Source organism: Haemorhous mexicanus, chromosome 6, assembly GCF_027477595.1.
Source record: "Haemorhous mexicanus isolate bHaeMex1 chromosome 6, bHaeMex1.pri, whole genome shotgun sequence".
Classification (NCBI taxonomy): domain Eukaryota; kingdom Metazoa; phylum Chordata; class Aves; order Passeriformes; family Fringillidae; genus Haemorhous; species Haemorhous mexicanus.
The window spans coordinates 51,077,530-51,103,413 of NC_082346.1; the positions used below are offsets into that span (position 1 = coordinate 51,077,530).

Here is a 25,884-nt window from a genome sequence, read left to right on the forward strand (position 1 = left end):
ACAAAATTTACTTGGTTACGTGGGCATTTCACAAGGATAAAAAACCATCGCACCTCCTCAAATACGCCCTTGTGAAATATTTACAGTTTTTTTAAATTTCTGGTCTGAGTGTGACTGATGTGTTCATACAACCATTGCAAAGGCCACTGTCTAGAGGTCTGGTGAATTATTTTTGTCAGTAAATGCTGAGTCTAACTCTGTATGATGTTTCTTGTCCTGTATGCATTTTGCATCACTAACCCATCCCAAAAGAAGCTCTCTTACTAAGTTTTTAAAGATTATCCATGCTTATTTGTATATGAATCACTAACCCACCCCAAAAGAAGCTCTCTTACTAAGTTTTTAAAGATTATCCATGCTTATTTGTCTATGAATCAGAGGTAATTAGCATACTTTCATTTTGAAAAAAGTACTCTCCCTTCAACCCCCAAGGCAATCGATATTTGTTAGCCAAAATGGTAAAGGCATCCAAGGCCTAACTGCTTATATCAGGAAAACTATCCGTAAGGAAATCTGTGCTGCTGCGAGTGTGAGTGTAACCTGCGTCTAGAATGCAAAACGTGAAGAATAAGAATTTATGAAGGGTGTAAGTGATGTCTTCATCAGAGTTTCAGTTTCCTGCCAATGTTGTTGTTTTTTTTTTTTTTTTTTCAACATTATATAAAAGCGTTCATTGGGGGAGGAACCTGGTGTGGAGTTTTCATTAAGAACAGCAATTGTGTTCAGCTTCCCCGGTGTAATTTGATTTGACACAGCTGTGAGACGGGCGATACTGGTGGGGGTCCCAGCGCCGCCGGCGGGGAACGCGGCGCCCCCCAGGGCAGGGGTCGAGGAGCAGCGGCCGCGGGGCTGCCGCCGTGCGAGGGGAAGCCCCCGAGGCCGCAGCGCGGCAGGGCAGCCCCGCGGGGCCGGGAGTGAGGGGGCCGCGCCTCCGCGCGTTCCGCCGCTGCCGCGCCCGGCGCTGCCCTGCCCGCGGAGGCCGCGGTAGCGCCGCGTTGCCGCGGAGACCGGCCCGGGGGGGCTGGGACTGCCCCGGCCGGGGGCTGTGGCGCTCACCCGGGGAGGGAGCCGAGGGGCTGCGCCGCGGGACGGGGGCGGGAGCGTCACTGCACCACAGCGACCGTCCCTCCTCCCGGGGCGGGCGGGGAGGCGGCACCCGGGCACCGCGGCGGGGCTCTTTCGCTCCGCTCCGTTCCGCGCTCTGCCCTGCCCTCCTGCCCCGCCGCTGAGGAGCGAGCCCGCGGCCGAGGGCTCCGCCCGGCCCTTCTGGCGCCCGGGGGCACCCCGGTCCCCGCGCCCTCGCTGCGGACGGGGGTGGCCAGCGACGAGGGCAAACTTGGCTGGAAACTCCCGCCCACCGAGGCACCTGCGGCTGCAGCGGGCTCTCGGGGCTGCGGGCGCCGGCCCCGCCGCCTGCCCGCCCGGGCGGAGCGGAAAGTTTGCCGGCAGGAGGCCGGGCGGGGGTGGCGGCCGGCGGCGCTGCCGCAGTGTGTGCGCCGAGCCGCGGCTGCTGCCGGCCGCGGGAGCGCCCCGGGGCTTCGCTCCTGCCGCCCTCGCTGCGATGTGAGGCTCGGGGACAGCGTCGGCTGCCGAAGGCTTTAGTTGTTACATGCGCCCACTAATCTTCTCCAAAATGGATTTTAGTCATAGCAATCTTTTTGGATACATAGAAGACCTGCAGGAATTAACTATTATAGAGAGGCCAGTACGCAGGAGCTTGAAGGTATATACCTCGAAAAAGAACGATGCTTTAAAATCCATTTTAAATTGGGTCTGTTTTAATTATGCACAGATAGGTGAATAGACCGCTTTTCTTGGCGTTTGTTTGGGTTTGTTTGTTTTTTGTTTTTTTTTTTCTTTTTTTACAGCACCAGAATATGGAACATTGTTGTCAGTCATTTTAGAATAAACAATCTCGAATTCTATATAGCAAGGATTTGATGTTTTCAGTCAATATAAGAATATTAAGATGGGTACAAAGAGACTAGCTTGCATCTTTAGATTAAATTATATGCCACTTGTTTAATAGTGATAGTGTCTGACTTGAAACTGTACTTCCCTGATGTTCTGTCTTTTCCTGGTGAAAGATTTATTTGATTGAATTTGAAATCTTGGCTAGAGGTTTCATGAATAAATTCAAATTACTCATGAGGTTTTCCCTGTATGTGTGGGGAGAAATGGGTTGTTTTAAAATTAAAACAGTGAAGTAGTCGGGCATTGTAAACTCATAATCTCTATTTCACACTTGACAGACCCCAGAAGAAATAGAAAGATTGACAGTTGATGAAGAACTCAGTGATATTGAAAGGGCTGTTTATCTACTCAGGTATTTTTTAAAATTTTGCTGTGAAACATTGCTGACCATTGTGTTTACATACAGCTTTTTTAGTGTTTTATTCTTCACTCCTTTAATTTTCTGTCTATTAGTAGTTCTTTTACCTTCAACTATATTAAGCATATAGGCAAGATGAAAATAGGTACTGTAATTTACAAAAAAATCACCCTATAATGCGGTGTTTTTATACATCTGTAAGAATTTCTGAGCTTTTACTATGTTCCTCACCAGCACAGAGTTGTACTTATTCATCTTTTCCCCTGCAGTTGATTTTGCAAGATTCCCTGAGTGTCAATGTTATTAATACACATAATTCAGGGTGTTCATACTCACTCCAAGCAAATATTCACTCATGGGCAGTTAACACAGGCTGGTAACAGAGCTGTTCTAGCATCTTGTGTGTGTTTGGACTTTCAGAAGAGAAAACTTGAGACATTAGTTCTGTAGTCCGTAGAAATTACTGTAGAAAATACTGTGTTAATACTTCCCTCTGTTCTAGTTTTCATCATTTACTTTTGTCTTCTTGTTGAAAATATTTATTTGTAGCTAGCTGAATAACTTAAATTTGGTAGTTTAAAGTATGGATCTTTCAACTACCGTGTAAGTCATCTTTGAGAGTACAAATGTTCTTGTGGGATTTTGAGTTGAATATGCATTTTTAAACAATGCCTAGTAATTGGAGAACCAGCTGCAGCTCCCTCTCAGTTTGCTTATTCTGCTATTTTAAGTGCTTTTCTAGTCTATGCCTGTGCTCAGTATTTAGAGTAGATATTCTTGGTGATACAGTTTTCTCTTTTTGGGGTGCATGGCAGTATTTGTAAGTTATCATTTTTGTCCACTGATACTGCTTTTGATACTGACTACTGAAATTTAATTAATAGAGGATTTAAAACTTGCTTTGCTCTTAGGTGCTGTAATCAAAGCAGTCTGTTGGCTGCAGGGAAATTCAGAGGAAACAGTTTGCATGTGGTACATATCAGTGAAAGGATGTATGTCCATTCTGGGTTTTACCTCACAACAACCAGCATAGATGATTTTTTCTTTCTTTTCCAGTGTGGTAGCAAATTTCTTTGCTCCTTTTCCACTTAAAAATCATGTTTCCAGCATATATGTCCTAAATAGATCGTTGCCTTTTTAAATGGCAAAAGGCTCCACATCATGTCTTTCATCTTATCAATTGCTTTTCAACCTGGCCTTGACCTTCTCCTGACATCTTTATCTGATTTTCTCTACTCGAGCAGCTGTTTGAGACATAACATTCTTTTTCTTTTAATGAAAAATTCATTTTTCTTTTAATGAAGAATTCATAAAATTTCATTTTATGAATGCATTGTTCTGATTGCTGAAAGGTACCTTCAACTCTGCTTGCTTTTTGTAAGCTAGTCTTGCTGTGCATAAATGTTAATAGAGTCATCCAGTGGAATCTGTTGCTGTTGAATCACAGGTTCCTGTCATTGTACTGAGTGGAGTAAAAGCAGAGCTGAAAAGCTGCCTATAACCTAGTAGTACCTTTTATATAATGTACAAGAGTATGTGCTTTTGGTTTGTCAGGAATTTTCCCTCTGTTTTAATACAGTATACCTGCCTGTTGCTGTTTGATAGTAATGTCAGTCCAGTCTTCCTGTGCCTCATTTTCTCACACAGATGCATTATTCACTGTCCTTTAGGTTGTTCCCTATGTGGGACTAACCTTGATCTTATCCAAAAAGCCACTGCCTTTTCTGAAAATCTGTCTATAGAAATAGCTTTGCTGAGGTTATCAAATTGTTAATGACACCTCTGTTGTATCCCATTTGGAAAGGATGGTGTTATCTCCATATGCATTAAAAATGTACAAGAACAATAATAGAAAGCAGATCTCTAATCTTAAATATCTACTGGTAGCATCAAAATACTACTTTTGTCACAATGTTTTTTGTATTGTCATTTACTTATTGCACCCTAATCTGCAAGTTGAAGATTTTAAATTTACTGAGGTGATTATCTTCAATGTTGCTTGTACAGTGCAATGGAGCTGATTAATAATGGGTAAAACCTTTGTATTTGCTACAGCGAAGCTAATGTTTACTAGTGATTTTCTGGAGAAGTTCAGAAAGAGTCTTCATGTTTTAAAGGCTTTTATTCTGCACAAAAAACCCACTTTCTTCTCTTTTCACATCCCTTCCTTCTAAAACCTGCTCCCAAACTTCTCCCCACTCTTGAACTTGGATTTGCTTATATGCAGAGTTGTATGTTTCCTAGATACTTCTTTTTAGAAGATATCTGCTCCTGAGGTCTTTTACTGTAGTAGTCTGAAAATGGGTACATTGAGATCCAAGTTGGAGAGGATAGATTTTTTTTTTTTTCCGTAGTGACTGATTCTTGCTTACTGTGTATATGAGAAGGTGTTAATTTTCCAACTCTCAGAATTTCATCAGTTACTTTTCTCTTTTCACTTCTTGTGTTCTTTGCTTCTCATTTGCCAGTAGTACCGTACAGTTTCTGGTGTGGACTTTTACTTGATACTGTAAAGTTAATTTCATTGCTCATCCTGTATGTATTTGTAACCGTCTAATGATTATTTTGTATTTCCACAGTGTCTTGTCTGTGTCTAGCCATGATGTTTGGTCAGAGATTTTGTAAATTTCTGTTCATTGTGTTCTCTTAAGTATGCAGTAATTATATACCTACAAATGTTTTTTGCATGTGGTGAGTACGTTGATAGATTGATCTTGTGTGAGATCTCAGTTCCATAGAGACATGATTTCATTGTAATTGTTTTTTGTTGTTGCCTATCATAATTTGGTTTCACATTCTAAAGTGATAATTGTAATTTTGATAATCCTGAAAAGTTAATCTCTCTCTCATTATTATTTCTAGTGAATGTCTTTGCTTTCAGTCTCCCCTTTTCTGCTAGTACTGTTTTTCAGATAACTATGTGATGAGGTGGATTGCTATTGATTGCATTGTGACACCACAACAGATTGCTAAGAAAATCTAGCTAAAGCTGGTAATTTGTAGTCGCATTGATTTTCAGATAAATCAACTTTTTGATTTGCTACATCATGTGGGTATAGAAACAGTTCTGCAAGCAAAAGGAGAGGCTGTAGTAGCTCTCCTGGTGGCTAGGGTTACTTTAACATGACTTGAGTGTAAGTGAACTTCTACTTTAAATCACTGATGCCCAGAATACTTGGTTTTAATTAGGTAACATTCCACAATTAGACTGAGCAAGTTCTAATTTAATAAGAATGTAGAAACAAAGTGGACTGTAATTTATTTTAATCTCATTTAACCTTGATTCTGGTAGGGGGACTGGGCTTCCTTAGACCAGACTACTGTCAGGGATGTTTGTGAACTTCTCAGTGAAACCAAATGAGTTTAGGGACTTAGGGAGGGAGAGGCATTTGAGTGTCTCAGATCTATGTTTTAGAGCTTCAGCTTCTGCATTTGGTGGTTTCTGGAGCCTCTAACAGGAATCACTGAAGAGTTGTATTCTGTCTGTACTTTGCATGATGCTGGCCCAATAGAAGAACAAAGACAGCAAAATAGCTGTGCATCTCAACCAAGTCAGTGTCAAGATTGATGGCTTATCATAAAACCATCAGCAGATTAAGAGAAGCTGCTGGAACACACTGAAGCAACTGAATAGTTTGCATTCCACCTCAGGGCATCGTGACCTCTACCAGGACAGTGGCAATGAGTGAATCAGGGACAATAATTTTTATTCCTGCTGTGAATTTTTTCCTGTAATTAGTTTTTCCATGTTTTCTGATGCTTGATTGGTGTTATTACTTATATTAATTTGTCTTACTGTGGCTCACTCTTTATGGTATATAGTCCAAAGTAAGTATTCTTTGCCTGATGAGAATCTGGTTCTGGATGCTTACTGGCATATGCACTGCAGGGTGGTTTGTTTTCTGAGGACTTTTCTGATAGATTTCCCTAGGGCTTTTGCATTGTTGTGTGTACTATATGATTTTGTATTCAGCAATTTTTTTTTTTTAATTTGTGCCTGCTTAGTGTTAAAGCTGCCAGACCTTGACATTTGTGTCTTACTCAAAGTAACACAGTAATAATGAGTTATCAAGGTGAAAGATTGAATTATTCACCCTTTTAGGAACAAAACCATTGTTTTTGGAGAGATCCTATCTATCAGTGTAGAAAACAACACAATCCCTTTCTAAAACATTTAACACAGTTTTTGAAGACACAATAGATACTCTGTCTAGACTGGAAAGAATTCAATGCCTCTAAAGTTATGATGACTTAAAAAGGCCACAGCAACAAGAAGAAAAGTTGTACTTTATTGTACAAGCTATCCTTGATTAGCTAGAGCATTCTCAAATTCTAAAGATATTTTAATGCATTATATGTTGTTGATTTTGAATGTCAAAACCACTGCTGTTAAAAAGCTTGTGGGTTTTTTTTTTTTGGTCTGGTTTTTAGTGATGGTGTTAATTTTGGAAAATTTATTTTTTCTGTAGGTTCAGGCAAATCACTTTAAAATAATTTGATTTTAAATGAAAACTTTCATTTACATGTAACTTTAGGAGCTGATTTTCTGCATTGTATGAACTTTTTTGGTGTGTGTTACATAATCATGGAAACTGGCTACTCTATTCCAGTTATACAGGTTATGGTTCTGGCACGTTAAATGATCCAGCTGTAATGCTCAGCATATTGGAAAATAGTTCTTCCATCTGTCCTGTCAAGCTGTAAATGTCAATGTAAAAAGTATTTCTTCATTTTCCCCATCCTTTATTTTTCAAATTGCAACTTAAGTTTTATAAAAGTTTCATTCTGATTCCCTTAGTTAGACAGATGAACAATTTGTTTGACCTAAAATATGTGATGCAAATAAACTAATGAGTATAAAATTGATTCTTTCACTTTAAAGAAAAAGGTGTACCTGTAGACTCCTAAAGTGTTGCTAAGTCACATACTTCTACTTTAAATTTAGATTGGTGCAAATACTTCTGTTAATCATATTTGCCAAGTTGAAACTGCAGCTGAGGAGCCAGCTGTGAATATACAGAGCAGAGTTAATGTAGTGCATTGAGAAACATTAAAAAAGGAGAGAGAGAAAAATTTCAGTTTTCTTTCTCAGGCTACAGTGCAGGAAGATGGCAATGCAAGTCCTCTCCCTGTTAAAGTGTTTGGACTACGTTTGCCCTTTTGTCTGCACAGCACACTGGGGGCTTTACCTGAGGCAAATCCTGAAAATGATGGTTAGCTTTAAAACTGATCAACTATGTGGTCCAGGACTTTGTATACTTTAAAGAAGACCTGTGCCAGCACAAAGGAATTGGATAGCAGCATGGGAACAATGCTTCAGAGGGGGTGAAATGCCTGAAACTTTGACTGGCTTATGGTATTTATGAAGGTATGGTTTCCAGGTGTCTGGTTTCACAGTCAAGCCGAAAGAAGCCTTCCTGATATCAGAGAGGAGCTCACCTCTCCTTTCTTGTGTAACTGCATGGTATTGATAAGTTTTGTGTTCCAGCACTGGTGCTGTTGCAGCCACGCAATCTCACAGTCAGATGAGGGAATACATTCTAATTCTAACAAAATTTTCAGATGCAATGAAGTGTGGAACAAGATGCAACTGCTCGTGCTGCTATAAGTGGAAGCGTAAACAAGAACTCACAGCTGGTAGATGACTCTCCTGTCAATAGCAAACCAGATTTAGTTCTTGTTACTCTAGTTTTGAATGTATACTTTGAATCTGTGAAGTTAAGTACTGGTTGAAATGAGCAGAGGATAGAAAGTATCAGCTGTTGTTTGTATAACAAGGCCTTTGACATAAAATGGACTTAAAGAATCATTAAAGTTGGAAAAGACCTCTACGGTCATTGAGTCCAACCTTTGAATAAACACCACCATGTCAAATAAACTATAGTACTAAGTGCCATGCCCAGTCATTTTTTGAACACTTCCAGGGATGGAGAATCTACCACTGCTCTGAGCAGCCTTAACTAAGGAAAGTTCTTCCTGATCCTCAACTTGAATGTCCCCTGACACAGCTTGAGGCCATTTCCTCTCATCCTGCCACTTTTTGCCTGAGAGAAGAGTCTGATCCCCACCTGGCTCCAAACCCCTTTCAGGTGGCTGTGGAGGGTGATAAGGTCACCCCTGAGCCTTCTCTTCTCCAGGCTAAATGTCCCCAGCTCCCTCAGCTGCTCCTCACAGGTCTTGTGTTCTGGACCCTTCTCCAGCTCTGTTGCCCTCAATGCTCCAGCCCCTCAATGTCTTTTTTTGTCCTGAGGGGCCCAGAACTGAACGCAGCATTCAAGGTGTGGCCTCCCCAGTGCTGAGTACAGGGAGACAATCCCTGCCCTGCTCCTCCTGCCCACACCATTGCTGACACAGGCCAGGATGCCATTGGCCTTCTTGGCCAACTGGGCACTGCTGGATCGTGTTCAGCCACTGTCAACCTGCAGTCCCAGGTCCTTTTCCACCAGGCAGCTTTCCAGCCATTCTGCCTCCAGCCTGTAGTGCTGTGTGGCGTTGCTGTGACCCCAGTGCAGAACCTGACTCTCCCTTGGACTTGTTGAACTTCATACCACTAGCCTCAGCCCATGGATCCAGCTTGTCCAGATCTCCCTGCAGAACCTTCTTACCTTTCAGCATAGTGACATTCCTACCAAACTTGGTGGAAACTGCAAACTGAGCAAGGATGCCCTTGATCCCCTTGTCCAGACCATTGATGAAGTTATGAAACAGGGTTGTCACCAACACTAAGCCCTGGGGAACACCACTAGTGACCATCTGCCAACTGAATGTAGCACCATTCACCACCCCTCTCTGCATCCAGCCTTCCAGACAGTTTTTAACCCAGCCAACAGCACACCTATCCTAATGGTAAGCTGTCAGCTTCTCCAGAAAGATGTGGGAAACAGTGTCAAGGGCTTTGCTGAAGTCCATGTAGCCTATAGCCACACCCTACACCACCCCTACATGGTTCAGCTGGTCAGGAAAGGGAGATCAGCTCTGCGTGAGATTTGGAAGTCTGCCTGAGCTGTGATGTGTGAGACCAGGTAGCTCTTCCTTATGTGTTGTCAGATTCTTCTCTGGAGATGTCAATTATGTTTGTGTTTTAGAGCATCTTTGCTCGTGGCATAATAAGGAGAAACTAGATGTATTTTTGAATATCAAACACAGTTGGAAAATCTGTGGGTTTTCTTAACTTCTAAAAATTGTTCTGTTGTCCTAGGAAAACCTTATCATCCTCTCCTAGAAATGTTTGACATAGGAATATCCAGCAAAATATTTCCCATATTTCTTTCTTTCTACATGATGGATCCCATACATAAATAGCCTGCTGCCCAGCAGGAGGGTGAGTTTCTTTTGTTTTTGTTTGGATGAGCAGTGGCATTTAATAAATAGGTTTAACAGTTGCACAGTTCATTTTAGATGTCACATAATTAATCTATAAATATTATAATTCTTCTTTATATCGCCTTCCTTAGAAAGTTACAAGTGTTTATAAAAAACATTTTGTGCACATAAGGAGCTTTTATCCTCATGCTTGCTCAATAATACTAATTTAAATTTTATCATTAATTTTATCATTATTTGGCAAGAGATGATAATATTGGACTAGTTTTTGTCAGGTCCTGGAAATGCATCTATGAAGATGTAGATGGGAAAATAAAATATTTTGTGTTAGAATACATCAAAGGTACAGACTCTTCAAAGAGTAGATCAAGCTGTCCATTTTTGGCTACTCTGAATATGCTTTCACATGATAGTACCCTGTAAAATAATGACTGTTGTATGCTAGTGACAGAAACACAAATGTCTAGTCAATTTTTATAGAATCATTGAATGGCTGGGGTCAGAAGGGATCAAAGGTTGTCTAATTCCAACCCCCTGCCATGGGCAGAGACAACTTCAGCTAGGCCACTTTGCTCAAGGCCCCATGCAACATGGCTATAGATGCTTCCAGGGTTGAGAACTCTGGGCAATCTCTTCCAATGCCTCTCCACCCTCACAGTCAAGAATTTCTTCCTAATACTCAGTTTAACCCTACTCTCAGTTTGAAGCTATCTCTGTTTGTCCTATCACTACATGCCCTTGTAAGAAGTCTTTTTTCAGCTTTCCTGTAGGACCCTTTTAAGTACTGTAAGGCTTCTGTAAGAGGCTGCTCTCTTCTCCAGGCTGAACAACCCCAATTCTCTCAGCCTTTCCTTGCAGGAGGGGTGCTCTATCCCTTTAGTTGTCTTTGTGACCCTCCTCTGGACAGGGTCTTTGTTACCCTTCTTCTTCAAACATGTTGATTCCTTTCTCTGCTGAGGAAACCTGACCCAGCACTCCAGGTTGGGTCTCATGAGAGCAGGGTAGAGGGACAGTCATGTTGCCTTGCTGGCCATGCTCCTTTGGATGCAGCCCAGGAGACTATTGGCTTTCTTGGCTATTGCACCATGCAATAGTAGCCAGCTCACATCCATCCTCTCTCCCACAAACACCCCCCAATCTTTCCCAGCAGGGCTGCTCTGATCTGTTCATCCCCTGGCCTGCTTTGATACCAGGGTTTGCCCTGACCCAGGTGCAGCACCTTGCACTTGGTCTTGTTAAACCTCATGATGTTCTAGCAAAGCTCAGTTTGGTGTTGGTGGCAGACTTGCTTTGGCAGCACTCAATCCTTTTGTCTGTATCATTAATGAAGATACTGAATGACACTGGTCCCAGTATGGACCTCTCAGGGACACCACTCATCACTGATGTCGGTCAGACTCTGAGCCAATGACTACCATCCTCTAAATGGGAATATCCCACTGATTCCTTATTTACTGAACATGTCTTTCTTGCGAAAGAAAAACATGTTTTTCTTCCTTCTGGTGTTTTGAGGACTGCTTTGTGGTAGGCATAGGAAGCCCTTCACATGTCATGATGTGATGCTCCTGTGGCCCTGCACTCTGACTCCATATCTTGCCAGCACAAAGAAGCAGCAGCAGTTAGTACTGATTCAGCCACTCCTTCCCTAAAAGCAGGTTAGTAGTATGCACCACTACTTGTCCCAAAACATCTGAGTACTCTGAGACTCTTCAGAAGAGTGACTCTTAGTGCTGCTATGCTGATACACCCTGTATTTTTGCATTCAGGGCTGTTTAAAAGCTTTTCTGAATCTCCGCAAAGCAAGATGATAGAACTCCACTATATATTTTTTCATATTGCTACACTGTAAGCTTTATGTGAAGTTTTACTGAGGTGAAATTCTGATTATAATTTTAGGACTTCAGGAACTAGGACTGCAGTCTTGGGCACATATCTGTGCCTTTGCAGATATGCTGTGACAGAAGAATTTGGAACGAGACAAAAAATAGCTTTGTTGAGATTTAAAATTAATCCTGCTCTCTGGGGTAAACTTGTATAATAGTTCTTTTAGTTAATTTTAGAGTTAACTTTAATAATACTAATGTTTTCTTCCTTGTTCCACCAGCTGATACTCTAAATGCCAACACTACGTTACCCTGGATTTTGTCAAGCCTTGGAGCCCAAAGCTTTATGTCACAGGAAACAAAACCAGGATCATTTAATCACTTAGACAGAATTTTTTTCACTGCGGAAACAGAATGGGAGTGTAGACAGTCCTTGAGATGAAGCAACTCAAAGAGGTCTACATTATTCATTGAGAAGTTCTCCAATGTTGGTTGGAGCATCTTATTTAATCTTCTAGGGGCAGTTTTTTTGTATAAGAGAAGTTCTCTTTAGTTCTTGAGGACAAATAGAAAAGGAAATTGAAGTGATTTCTATAGCAAGGGCTTCTATTGACGTAGTCTGGCAAAACCAGTATTACAGCTAAAGAACCAACTGTTTTCATTATACACAATTATAGGAGTTTGTACCTGAATAAGAAGGTCACTTCAGATTCAAAAACTGAGGCCAGAGTGGGCATCTCTAGCCAAAGACAGTTATGTCCTCAGGCAAAGATTTTTTAAAAAACACCAGTAATACAAAAGCACATTGATGGGAATTGTTCATAACTGAGTTTTTCTTGAAATTCACCCTTTGAGAATTGACGTGTTTCTGGCATTCTTACATCTTGATTCTCCTCTCCTTCCCCCCCAGTGTATCTTTACCTTCCCAGATCAGATTGTGGATGTGTCTTTGCAGTCTGAATAGTAACAGTATCCTTTGCAGGCTTTGAAAAGCAAACTTTGACAAGATGGAATCTTTGCCTCTGAATGCTTATTCCCTATGGCCTATCCACCCTTAGATATGGAAGAAAAATGTCTTTCTGGTGTAAGTGTGCTAATTAAACAGAATGAAGAAAGGGATAAAGAAGCACTTGAAAATTTTTGCTAGATCTCCTGGTTATATCTGTCTGAGGCTTTTTTGATGCTGCCTGATACTTTTACACAAGCAGAGGGTACCAGATGTTTCACATCCATGTTATTATTTGAATGGGCTCTTGATGATGCAGGTATTCTTATTTAAATTATTCTATTCAGCTTCTTTTACATTCAAATAAATGTTTCTGCATGTTTCTCTTTGCAAAACATTACCTTCTGAGGAGTTAATGTTAAGAAATAAAAATATCAGGCTTGGGATAGGTCCCTGTATCTTGGTAGCAGTTGTTCTAGCAGCAGTTTTGTTTATTCCATGTTATGTGACTGTGGGTTGTGAGAATGTGTACAACTCTCATGTACAGTGTAGCTGAGTCATTCCTTGTCAGTCATATCAATTCAGAGCAGGACCAAGGGTAATTGCTCTGCTTTGCTGAACTCATTAACTGTTGGAAAGGTCTTGCCCATCTATCCCTTATGTATTACCTTTCCTTACAGGCTGCACATAGGCAGTCCTTCTTAGTAATTGCACAATTCCAAAATTGCAGTTGCTTTGTTTACAGAAACATGCTATGGTGTGAATTTAGCCTTAGTGTTTCTATGTAATGCTTACTTTCACATTCTTCTACTTGTTCTTGAATTTACTCTAAGAAAGTCAGGTGTAGGCAGTGTGTGAGCAGGGATAGATGAACTGGCATGAATGGAATTGCATCATTTTAAGTGTGTCTGAGTCCAACAGTAACAGAGGTTGTTGTAAGCCTTCAGATATTCAGAATTTTTTTTTTAAACTGACAATGTTTGTAAGATTCTATAAATGAAGGTGACCCATATTGCTAAGTCAATATGATGTGTAGTGGTGAAGAAAGGCTGCAGTCTCAAAGAGCATAGTCCTATATTCTTTCTAATAGGGAAAAAAGTAATTTATGTGTTTTTCTTGTCCTTATCCATTTATCAAGAATCATCCTGTTTAAGAGAATACTTCTAACTTTGGAAATAGACCAATACAGGATGTTTTCCTATGACATTTTTCTCATGAGTTTTTAGAGTTAAATCTCTTATTTGATTGTTGGGAAAAAAAAAAAAAGAATTTTTTTCTTTCCCCAGTCTATCTTAAATCAGAATGATAGAGTTTTTATTTTAGTTTTTTAAATGGCAAAGCAGTGCAACTTTAAATAAAATTGCATAAGTTTCCACAGGGTTTTATGTGATAGTCTAGGAGAAAAGGTATAAACAGAAAATCTTGGAGGACTTCTGTTTATTGGAGTAGCTTTGTGTCCAAATTGTCAATTATGCCTCTAGTAAAAATTCAACATTTTTTGAAGTAAAACCAGTAAATTAATTTAGGTAGGTATCAATTTGCTTCTCTCTCTCCCCACCCCTGCTGCCTCCCCATGGCTATTGTTGAACAACAAAGAACAGCATTAAGCACTGCAGCCACCAATTTATGCTACAGTTAAATAAAGGCTGTTCCAAGCTGCTTGTTTAATTCCAAAGCATTTCTCTTTGCCAGTTGGAGTAGACCAGAAAACTTGGATTCCAGGTGGATCAAAGCATTTGATAACACAATTGATATTAACAGAGCTGCACAGCAGAAGTGATGTTGCACTCAACAGTACCATTGCATTTTGCTTGCAGTAGTTTATGCCTATAAAATGGGATGATTTACTGTTTGTCTGTGCTGCATGAGAAGTGCAGCTGACCAGCTTGTGGTCAGATTTTCTTCAGTGTATATACTGGCTTTTTTTTCTCCTCCTCCTTAGTGAAATTGCTTGGTAACTTCTGTTACCAAGCATGTATTGAGAAGGCTCAACTAGGGACAGAAGGAAAATGCTTTAAACATGCTAATTGTATTTTTGTTGCAAATAGGGGTTGATTGTATTGTTTCTAGCAGAATAAACATATGTAAAAGAGAAATGTGAAAGGCATCTGCTTTAATGCACTTTTTTGCATGATAATATTGCTTACATTGTTGGGCAGGATTGGAGATAAAAATCCTATCTTTAAATGAAGAAACAGGAAAGATGCCATTTTCACTGCTGAAATTGTTACTGAGCTTTTTGAGGGGGAGGATTTATGTCCATATTAAATAGCAAAACATGAGTCATTGCCTGATTGCTGCTTGCACCAAATTTTTTCTGTTATAAACAGGTAATCCCTTTTATGTAATTTCATTTCAAAGCTCAGGACTAGGACACCTATTTCTCTGTCTTTTTGGGAACTAGAAGTTAGTTAGACTATAGTTAGTTATATTCAGGGCAAGATTCAATTTTATTTTTGTTTTTTTCCAACTGCAGCAATTGATATTCACTAAATCAATGGAGAAAAGAATTATAGATACTTAAAATTAACCTGATTATTTACTGCAGGTTTTAACCCAAGAGTATGTCTATTTCTCCTTGTTTTTATCACCATGTAAAGCAAACTTAGGTGCATTTTAAGGGTTACTTGTAAATTCCTTTGAACCGTGCACGCTTGTTATATTGCAAGAAAATACTTGCACCATAAGTTTGTTATAAATCATTAGATGCATACTGGTATGTAAAAATCAACTCTTACTATGGGTAAATACACTTGGGCTTTGATCACTTAAACTGTCCCACCTATTTGAGAATGATGTGTTAGAGGGTAGAGAGATCAATAAAATTGATATACAGATCTTTGTATCTTACATATTTATTGCATATTCTGGGGGCATTAAGTAAAAAACTTTTTCAGTGTCTTATCTTCCTTATCAAGTGAAGAAGTTGGGTTTGGTCTTTTTAAATGAACAATTGGAACATGGCAGCTTTTGGGTCTATTTGGTATAATGACCCACACCTGTAAAACCCATGTGCTGAAAAAGAATGGGTTAAAAAGAGAGTTTAGTACTTGATAGGTCATTTGAGATGTTCATGACTCACTCTACCTGCTTTTTGGTAAAGGATGTTGTGAGTATTTTTCCCCAAATGTTATTCCTTCTCCTTTCTCACTTTCATTTTCTTTACTCTTGTTGCTGTGACTGAGAGTTTGCTTTAAGCTCATTATTTTCAGGAGACTGCACAGTGAATACCAACTGAGATGGTTTTTGTGACATCTGTAAAGACTGTGTTGGCCCAATGGAAGTTGTATAGAACTTTGGAGTTATTTATGCACTAGAATAACATTGATAGCTTCAGCACTGTGGGCTGTGTTTACAGTAAATTCTGCCAGTCTGTATCCATTTGCGTGGATGCCTCTTCACATAGCTAATAAAAGTATTTTTCATGAAAATAATATATTGTGTTAATACTGCACCATGAGCTTGGGCTAAAAATTTAATGTCCCAAACCTTTCAGTGATCAGTTACAGTTCTTTTTCAGTAGCAAACAACCCATAGGGAGGAGGGCAGGGGAGTGGCATGCAAGTAGTATTTATCAATGGATGCTTTTTAACATAATTTTTCTTCTTCTGTGTTACTTTTTCTTCCATAGAATGATATTGATATCAACATAGTAAATACATAAGCCAGAAATTCTGGTGCTTAACACTGAATATATGCTGTGAAGGATCTGTGCAGCTGAGCATATTTGATATGCATTCAAAAGAAAGAGATATTCTTTTCTTCAGAGATGGTTCTGGACTAATTTTAGTAAATGTGGGTGGAATTACTGGTAAATGTTTTTGTTTATTCTTTCCATTGCAGAACATCAAACTCTTTCTGGGATAACTGTATCACTAGAAATAAGCTAATATGACTATGTGAGGAAAAAATAGTGTAGCAAAAGGCTATTTAAGATTATTGTAGTGATTTTGAAGATATGGAATGTTACTAGGACTACTACAGTTACCTAAACATAATTGAGTAGTGTCTTGGATTAACCCCGGACAGCTGCCAAACCCCACGCAGCCACTCACTCATTGGGGGAGAATCAGAAGGGTAAAAGCTGGAAAGCTTGTGGGCTGAGATAAAAACAATTTAATAGGGAAAGCAAAAGCCATGCACACAAGCAAAGCAAAGCAAATTCACTGCTTCCCACAGGCAGGCAGGTGTTCAGCCAGCTCCAGGAGAGTATGGCCCTGTCGTGTGTAATGGTCACTTGGAAAGTGAAACACCCTCATTCTAAATATCCCCTCCTTCCTCCTTTCCCCTCCCACTTTAGGTACTGACCATGATGCCATATGGGCTGGAATATCCCATATGGGCTGGAATGTCCCTTCAGGACAACCTGTCCTGGCTGTGTCTCCCCCCAGTCTCCCATGCACCCCCAGTCTCCTCCCTAACATGGAGCAGAAAAAGCCTTGGCTCTGTGTAAGCCCTGCTCAGCAATAACAAAAACATCTTTTTATTATCTACCCTATCTTCAGCACAAATCCAAAACACAGCCCTGTACCAGCAACTGGAGAGAAAATTAACTCTACCCCAGGCCAAACCAGCACAGGTAGGCAGGAGGATTCTGATGGTGTGCTGATAATGGTTTTATAAAGAATGCAGATATAGGTTAATTAGCTGTATATGTAATGCTCATTTTTATCTACTGTCTGAAATTATTCTGTCAGAGAGCTGGAAATTTGAAAGATTTGTGTCACTACTTCAATTTATTATGTTAAATGTATTACCTGGTTTGATTGTCCACTCCAACATGGAACAAATCTTATGTTTGTTTGAGAGGCATGACTCTAACTCTTCTATTTAATTAAGTCGCTGAATTTTTTATCCTGCTTTCCAAAGTGAATATAAAGGAAGTAAAACACTTTTTTTTGACAGAACATAAGTCAGGAACAGATTTTAGTTATTTGTGTATTTGCCTCAGAAAGCTGCCTTCGATCTATGGTTGCTTTTGATACATGAGAAGGCAGCACTAGAGTCAGCTGTTTGAGGCTGTATTGCTGATGCATGGAACTGCATCAGTCTGAAGTAGCTGTCCAATATACTTGAAAATATGAGTGTACTTGAATATATGAGTCCAAATTACTTGAAAGTAGGAGTATTGAAGCTATGTGTACTCTTTGAATAACGAATAGAATGTGAACCAGCAAAGCTTTCCACTTCTAACTTGTCTAAAATCTAGCTCTTATATGGAGTAAGTTCACTGCTCATGTTCATTTCCTAATTATTTTTTGCTTTTGAGTCATCAGGCCCTTTGAGTATAACAGCAGTAATTTGATAGAAATTTAATATGAACTGTTGAAAGTCATTCTGAGCCCACAGTTAGAGTTCCTTGGCTGGGAATAAAGCTGCTTCTATAGCTAAAACCTCAAATTGTTTCTAAAATTTTAGGTATATTTTTCAGTGCTCAAATTTTGACTCCTACATTTTTCAGTTTAAAACATAAGCTTAGCTTGTATTATTAGATATGATGCCTATCTACTTACAATATATAGATATCTATATAAAGTATATCTAAGATATCTAGTTATGGTTTTCTTGCATATGAGGAAGATCAAAACCTTCAAACTCTCTTTACCCTTTTTTATTTTTATTTTCTTGTGGCTTTTCATTCAGTCACTGTACTAATACCCTGTACTTTCATTCTGTACTCAGGTTTTTTTTAGTGTCTCTGTGGTTCTTTTACATTTGCATTTTCTTTTGATCCAGTCCCTGTGATTTTGAAAAAGGCTGGTTAACTCTTGTACAAAGTATGTTTTGTTTACCATTTGTCTGTGTTCTACTGTTAGTAGGGTTTTGTTATGAGGATTATAAGCCTATTCTAAAAAGTTTGAATTTTTTGACAGAGTGGAAAGAAGTTCTTTAATTCCAAAAGGCTAGGGTTATTCAGGTTTTTACCATTGTCTTCAACTCTTGCATATGCAGAAAGGTCTTTTTTATGAAGCCAAGCAGATATAGGCAGAAACCAGTTAACAGTTGCTTTCCTAACCTTTAATGTGCTTTTCTTAATAGCATGCAGAGGAATTGCAAGTGAATTTAGCATAGCATAATTTGTTTTTAAATGATTGAAGAGACTCATAGCAAGGGTTTAGGTGAAGTGGCAGCTTCTGTTAGAGCTGTCAATAAATCTTGAAAAAGTAAACAATTTTTTTAGACCTGTGAGTCAGTTTAGAAAGGAGAGGTTGAAATGTACAGCTACAGCTTTCTTTTTTTTTTAGAAATTCTCATCAGCTTCTATGACTGTCAGATTAGAGTTGCTATGAAAAAAGAAGTATGAAATTGATTCCAGATGGAATATGCTATGGTCAGAAAGGCTGAGAAGGCATGATAGAAATACATACACTAATTAAGTGCAAGCTTTGTGATCTGTTGTTTATAATGCTTCATACAGGTAAGACCCACAAACTGAAGAAGACTCTTAAGTAGATTTTAGTACTTTTTTGGTCATTTACAGTTTTCCTTTCTGTGTGAATGAAGTATACTGATAGAAAAAATAAGACTGGAGAATGAAAAGATATCCTGTGTCTAAATTAGACTATAAGAGAAATTTAGGTCAACAGAAGTAATTTACCCTTCTAGAATTCAGTTAGCATCTGTAATTTTTTTTTCATTTTCAGTTTAGAAAAATTACAGTACTTTTTCAGAAGACTTCTTATAGCACATAATGCATGATGTGAACATGACAAATCTTGTTGAATGTGAAAATTCTAAGTTCTGGGTCAGTGAATGAGGACTGGCAGAATGAAATATAATACCAGCTCGTAGTTCACGTTTGCTCTATCACCTAGGAATGGGAAATGGCATTATCTTGATCTTGAAGTAAAAAGACTGGCTTTACTTTTCACATTCAAACTCAAAATAAAAACTGCCAAAACAAATTCTACTCAGAAACCATACAAAATGCAATATGTGTTATAAGTCCTCTAAGGAAGAGGAAACATTTATCTTCTAGGAGATTGTAATGTTGATATTGAGGTAATATTTGAGAGGAAAAATGTGTTCCTTAGAGACACTTACATTCTTGAAACTTTTAATTCAAGGAAGAAAAGCTCAATGTTTACTCATAATAGTTAATGTATAAACTTATAGATCTGATGGTATTAGGAAGAAAGAAATTATTGTGTCATTATAATGTATTTGGTTTGATTCAGGAACAGAAAGGGATATCTGTATGAGTTAGAAATTCTCATTTCTCTCTTTGACAGATATTCAGCAAGGAAACAAAAATAAGAGACTTCAGTTGACCAAACCTGTCCTGGTAAACAAGGTTGCTATGAATACAGAACTACTATGCAGCTAAATCTTGGGTTTCAGTTCTTACTTTAATTACAGCAGAAGTTTCACATGTAGTGGTGTAATTTCAGATATATACTAAAATCAGATTAGTTTCTTCTTATTTAATATGTAGACCATGTAGATTTTTCAAAATAAACTAAAGATGATTCTCAAAGGAAGTCTTATGAACCACACACTTTTATTTTATTGACAGAAATATTTATCTTGTTTTCTAGTTTGCTTTGGCAAGTTTAGATTGTATAGGAAAACAGAAATCCTGGAGGGAGAATTGAAATGGAATAATTCTGAAAAGGCTAAATCCTGTCAGATCCTGAGCTTTTATACAAATAGGAAATTAAGTCTAGGATTTATGAATCCCAGTCACAGAATAGTTTAGGTGATTGGGGACCCCTGGAAGTCATTTGGTCCAATGCCCTGGTTAAAGCAGAGCCAACTTCCAAGTCTGATGCCATTTGATGTTAGATCACGTTGCTCAAGACATTGTCCAGATGAGTTATGAATGTGTCCAAAGATTCCCACAACTATGGACACCCATTTTCAAATTTGAGTGTTTGTGAATTTCATTTTCGTATTACCCAGTTAGTTACTGAATACTTTAATCTTTTTTTTTTAATTGTGGAGTTCTAATCCCTCACTCATTGAAGTTGCTATTTTTTTTCTTCTGTCTTCAAAAAATTCAGATTTGGACCAACATAGAATGTTACAGAATCTTGCACTGAAAATAATGTCACTTAAGGGCTGTTGAGTTAACACTGTATTTCCCTGCAGCCACTCATCAGAACTTCTGTTTACACAGAACACAGACTTGAGTGGTTGATTCAACAATGGCTATTTAACAAATCATTTTTGCCAAACTGCTGCAGTTAGCCACAGTGTGAAAGAAAAGCCTTTACACAAACAGAGCTTCAGTCAGAGCTTGGGTAAACATTGTACCTCAGTCTTCTTTACAGTACTGTATTCTGCTGCTGCCATCGTGTTTTGTAGGCTGCTGTGAATGAAGGAGAGAGAAATGTAAATCTGCCTTTTCTTTTTCAAAATCCTTTGTGGTAATATTGTCTTGCAGTACATTCAGTGACTAATCTTCATTCTTCATGCTGCAGAAGGAGTTATAGTCCTTCCATCCATTTCCAGAAAAAATGTTTCTAATTCAGTACCCAGGGACTCTTAAAATTTTCTTTGTTCTTACTTTTTAGAATCTGTTTTTAAAAAGGCTTTAAAAATTAATATAAGGAATCTTATTGTCTTCCTTGAGCTTCATGAAAGTGTGCAAAATTGGCAACACGTACCTTGAATAAAATCATAGTATAGTGGGAAGGGATCTCTGGAGATCAGCTTCCTGCTCAAAGTAGTGTCAATTAGAGCAGTATATTCAGTCTTGTCCTGAATGCAGGATTTTGAATCCTATGGATGGAGACTGCACCACCTGTGTGGGCAACTCTTTCCAATATTTGAATACTCTGACATAGAAGAATTTGTGGGTTTTTTAAGGTTTAAGTGGAATTTCCTGTATATTGAATTTGTTCCCATTGTTTTGCATCTTATCACTGGGCACTGCTGGGAAGAATCTGCCTCTGTCTTCTTTACTGTCTCACATCAGAGTTTATACATGTCAAATAGGGCCTCCAAGCTTTCTCTTCTCAAGATTAAAAATCCTTTTTGTCTAAGCTTCTGCACAAATATTGCGGTGAACTCGCCGCCGCCTGTCTGAGATTCTTGTGTTGAATGGAGAAGGATAATCATGTTCCTTGAGCTGCTGGTGATGCTGTTGAGTGCAGCCCAGGATGCTGTCCACTACCTTTCCCTCCAGGTCAGTTTTGTGTCCACTGGGACCTCCAGGTCCTTTCCTGCCAGGCTGTTTCCCAGTTGGCTGGCCCCCAGCCTCTCCTGGTGCACGGGGCTGTTCTGCCACAGCTACAGAACTTGCATTTCCTGCTTCTGGACTCCGTAAGATCCCTGTTGTTTGTTTCTCCAGCTTCTTGAGTCAGCAGAATCTTCTGGTCTGTCAACACCTCCTTCTGGTTTTGTGTCATCTGCATACTGAGGGTGCACTCTGTCCCGTCACCCAGGTCATGAATGAAAACCTTACTGCCCCCCAGTAAGGTAAACCATGAGGTGAACCACCTGTGGCTGGCTTCCTTGCCACTAATCACAGCCCTTTAAGCTCAATAGTTCACTCAGTTTTCAGTCCACATCACTTTGCGTTTGTCCAGCTTGTACTTCATCAGTTTATCTATGGGGATATGAGGGTAGACAATGTCAACAGCCTTGCTAAAATAAATTAAAGAACTTCCACCATCTCAGCCAGTCACATGTTGTCAACTTGGCTGGTCAGGATTGATTTCCCCTTCACAAATCCAGGCTGACTACTCGCAGGCACGTTTCTGTCCTTCAAGTGTTTGTAAATGATTTCTAGGAGGATTTGCTTCAGTCTCAAGACATCACAATTATTATGTGGACTTAATTTTGTGATGGTAAAAGAAACAAGCAAAAGCAAATGCAGGGGTTAGAAGGTGAAGCTTAGCGCTGTGCTTGTGCTTGAGGTGTTTGAAAAGTGCTTTACAATGGGTCTTACAGTTGGGCCAGGTCTGGTACAACAGCAGCTGCTGTTGCAGAGGAAGTATTTGGGCAGGAGCATTGGGGCCCGAGAGCTTCCCTCCCTGCATGAGGATTCCCATCATTGCTAAGTCACTGGGATCTCCTATAGGATGAACTCAGAAGATGAGTCCTGAAGTTTTATATTTAAATGGTATGTGGATGTTGCTAGCACAAAAGAGGCTGAGCTAAATTGCTCCTAAGTATAGGGCTCTGTTGTGTTCTTCTATAGTTAGCAGTGTTAATAAAGGAATAGTGCCTTCAAAACACTGAGCTTATTGTGACTCTGAAGAAAAGATTTTGCATTTATTTTATTTTGTTTATTAGTACAAAAATGTGTACATCTGAGCATTCAGCAATAATTCACTACAATTCTGGAGTCTTCGATATTTAAAGAAAATCTGATGCAGCTCATTTGGTAGAAATAGAAGAGAAATCTTCTGCAGTTGGAAAATTACAGACTGTGTAGGTGTTGAAATGCCTCCTGCTTCACTTTCTTAATTGGCAGTAGGCCAGATACTAAGAATTTCTGGTTTAAAGGGAAATGCTTCCCTTTTCTTTACGTTTTGAAGGATAAAGGTAGCATTTTCTTTGCATTTTTTTAGCAGTTAGGGTTTCCTCCATCTTGATACAAAATGAATAAAATTTCAATTAAATAGCTTCTCCAAGTTACCTTGGCTTTTTGCATTACTCCTGAATAACACAAAGATATGCATGCCTTGCCAAAGGAAAAGGATGTGTTGATGTTTAGTTTTAATTTTGGCATCCAGACCCTCTTGCTTTCTGATTCTATTCTAGGAGTTGATCTATTTGAGTAATTTTTCTTTTCACCTCATACTTTTTTTCATTGCTGCCTACCATTTCCTTCCCATCCTGTTTTTTTGTTTTTTTTTTTTTTTTTTTGTTTTGCTTCCTTTTTTTTTCCTTTTTCAGTTGTGGGATACCATTGAGAGAGACAGAATGAGGAGAAAGGTACAAGATCTGTAACTTAACCAAGTTTTTTACATCCTTTTTTAATCATGTTTGTGTGCATATGACTATATGGCTGACTGCTTTCCCTACAAAAAGGAAATAATGGTAGATTTCTGTAAAATTCTGTACAGTGTGTGTTATTTTCATGTATATCTTCTATTTGCCCCCTTCCTATGGTTTATCCCTTGTATTGCCATAAGGCAAAAGATTCCATGAAACCACTGCCTTGATCACCTGGTTTGAAAAGATCTTTCAAAAGTTTCATTTTTTTATGCAAAGCTACACTAAAAATTAAAACATTCCATGTAGGAAATGATATATAATAGCTTGATAGGTTGATATTTTAAAATGTGGTCTTTTACCGCATATTATAAAAAAAAGTAATGCCTCTGCTTGCATGAAAAACCTGAGCAGTGTAGGTTTCTTCTTCTTGATTTTGTTTTGTTTTCTAATGAAAGCCATGAGCTTGTAATCATCATAGTGAGTAATGTATTGTATGTTTATGTTTTTGTAAGTTCTGGTCAGGATATCCAAGGAACAAGTGTGGTGGCAAATCTTCCAGTCCTTATGCGACAGAATCCTGCAGAAACTCTTCGTCGGGTTCTACCAAAAATCAGAGTAAGTTTTGTATGTTGAGGTTTGAATGTATCTTTTTCTGCCTGTTAAATTACTTTAACAAAGGAAAAAAAAAAATCTCACTTTTGTTGCAAACTCAGTCTCTAGGAGGTGTATGTCCAGTAGGTCTTCCACATTAATTCACTGAACTTACAAAGTATTACAGGTATTATAGTTTTTTTAAAATTGCTGCAACAGGGAAAAAAAAAGCAGAATTACTACTACTTAAATGTTCTAAAAGATTTACCAGTGTTTTGACAGCTTTTTTGAGAATTTTTTTTGAGGACTATCCAGTCATAATGGTTGATTCTGATGTTCTGAATCTTCTTTCATCTAAACGTTAAGATCTTTATAGTGCTGTCCAGAAGAGTATAGTTTGCTTTTAGCTGTCTGTGCAATTTCACGTTCTGCCCTCCATATTTTTAGTAAGTCACTGCTAGTTGTGATAAATGCATGCTGACCATGTAATGTTGTACAGTAATTTTATGTTAGGGATATTTGGGTTGTTTAACCTCGAGATGGGAAGGCTCTGGGTACATCTTATTTTGACTTCTCAGTTCTTAAAAAGGGGCTTATAAAAAGATGAGGACAAACTTTTTGGCAGTGCCTTTTGAGGTATGACAGGGGCAATGGGGTTAAATTGAAGAAGGATAGATTCAGACTAGATATAAGGAAGAAATTCTTTGACATGAGGATGATAAAGCACTGGAACAGATTGCCCAGAGAAGTTGTGGATGCCCCATCCCTGGAAATGTTCAAGGTCAGACTGGATGGGACTCTGAGCAGCCTGGTCTAGTGGAAGGTGTCCCTGCTCATTGCTATGGGGGTGGACTAGCTGAATTTTAAAGGTCCCTTCCAACCCAACCTATTCCATGATTATGTGATTGTGAAGAAGATAACTGTCTCTATATTTCCACTCTGTCCCAGATATGTACCCTTGCCCAGGAGAAATGTACAAGTTCATTTAAGGTGTGGTTTTAGGAGCAGCCTTGGCCAAATAAGTACAAACTAAATCACAAATGCAAATGCAAAACTTAATAATGCTAATGACCCCTAGGACCCCTGCAGAAGAAGAGGGTTGGAGAGGGCCTTGTCAATGTATACAAATACCTGACAGAGCAAAGACAGAGAGAGGCTCTTTGCCATGGTACCCAGTGACAGAACTGCAACTGTTGTTGCAATGCGCACAAACAGAAACACAGGAGCTTTCTTCTGAACATCAGGAATCACTTTTTCACTGTGAGGGTGACTGAGCAGTGGCACAAGTTGCTTAGAGATGTTATTGTCTTCCTCCTTGGAGGTATTCAAAGGCAGTCTGGGCATGTCTCAGCTGTACCTGGCCCTGCTTGAGCAGAGGGATTGGACAAAATGCCCTCCGGAAGACCCTTCCAGCCTTCAAGCATTCTGTGAATGACAGATATTACCTCTCAACTTCATCTTATGTCCTGAAACGTCCTGTCCTGATCTCAGGATCCTTCTGTTTCTTAAAAGGAGCTGTTTCAACTTTTATCTGATTATTTAGATTCAGCAAATGGTCAAGAAATAGCTCTTCTCAGGACTAAGGACTGGTACGGACTGACAGATGGTTTAGAAAACATTAAAGTGCTTCTGGTTGCATTCTGCATTATAAGATGCAGGTCAACAGGCATTTTGCTGAAATATGTATGAGTGTAAAAGTGCTATGAGAAGAATGACTTGAAGTTGCAAAGTAATTGGTAACCCTTCAACTTGCACCAAATATCTGCAGTTACAACGACCAATTAATCTGACATATGTAATGCAGTCTTTCTAAACCAACCTGCTGGCTTCAAGAAAAGTTGATTTGGTTTTTTTATGCTTACCATACTGAATTAATTTTTTTCCTCTGGTTTTCTACTTTGAGAGCAGAATTCTTCCTAAAATTAAGGAGGAATAAGAAACACTAGAGATTTTCCACCTTTGTTTTTCAGGCTGTACAG

The 25,884-nt window shown here is 39.1% G+C and overlaps 1 protein-coding gene across 8 annotated transcripts in view; it reads left to right on the plus strand.

Moving 5' to 3' along the window:
* Positions 1-1,169: 1,169 nt before the first annotated feature.
* The window catches only part of PPP4R4 (protein phosphatase 4 regulatory subunit 4), a 59,150-nt gene continuing 34,435 nt past the window's right edge, over positions 1,170-25,884 (plus strand). For 2 of the 8 annotated variants that reach the window (XM_059850220.1, XM_059850219.1), the window contains exons 1-3: positions 2,253-2,326; positions 9,531-9,653; positions 23,827-23,929. Coding sequence is in view for 5 of the 8 variants with exons in the window: in XM_059850219.1 (XP_059706202.1) it covers positions 23,879-23,929 (51 nt within the window). In the remaining 3 variants the exon portion in view is untranslated. Of the gene's footprint in view, positions 1,724-2,252; positions 2,327-9,530; positions 9,654-23,284; positions 23,312-23,826; positions 23,930-25,884 lie in introns of those variants that run through there. The other 6 variants (XR_009487016.1, XR_009487015.1, XM_059850217.1 and 3 more) reach the window with 6 other exon arrangements.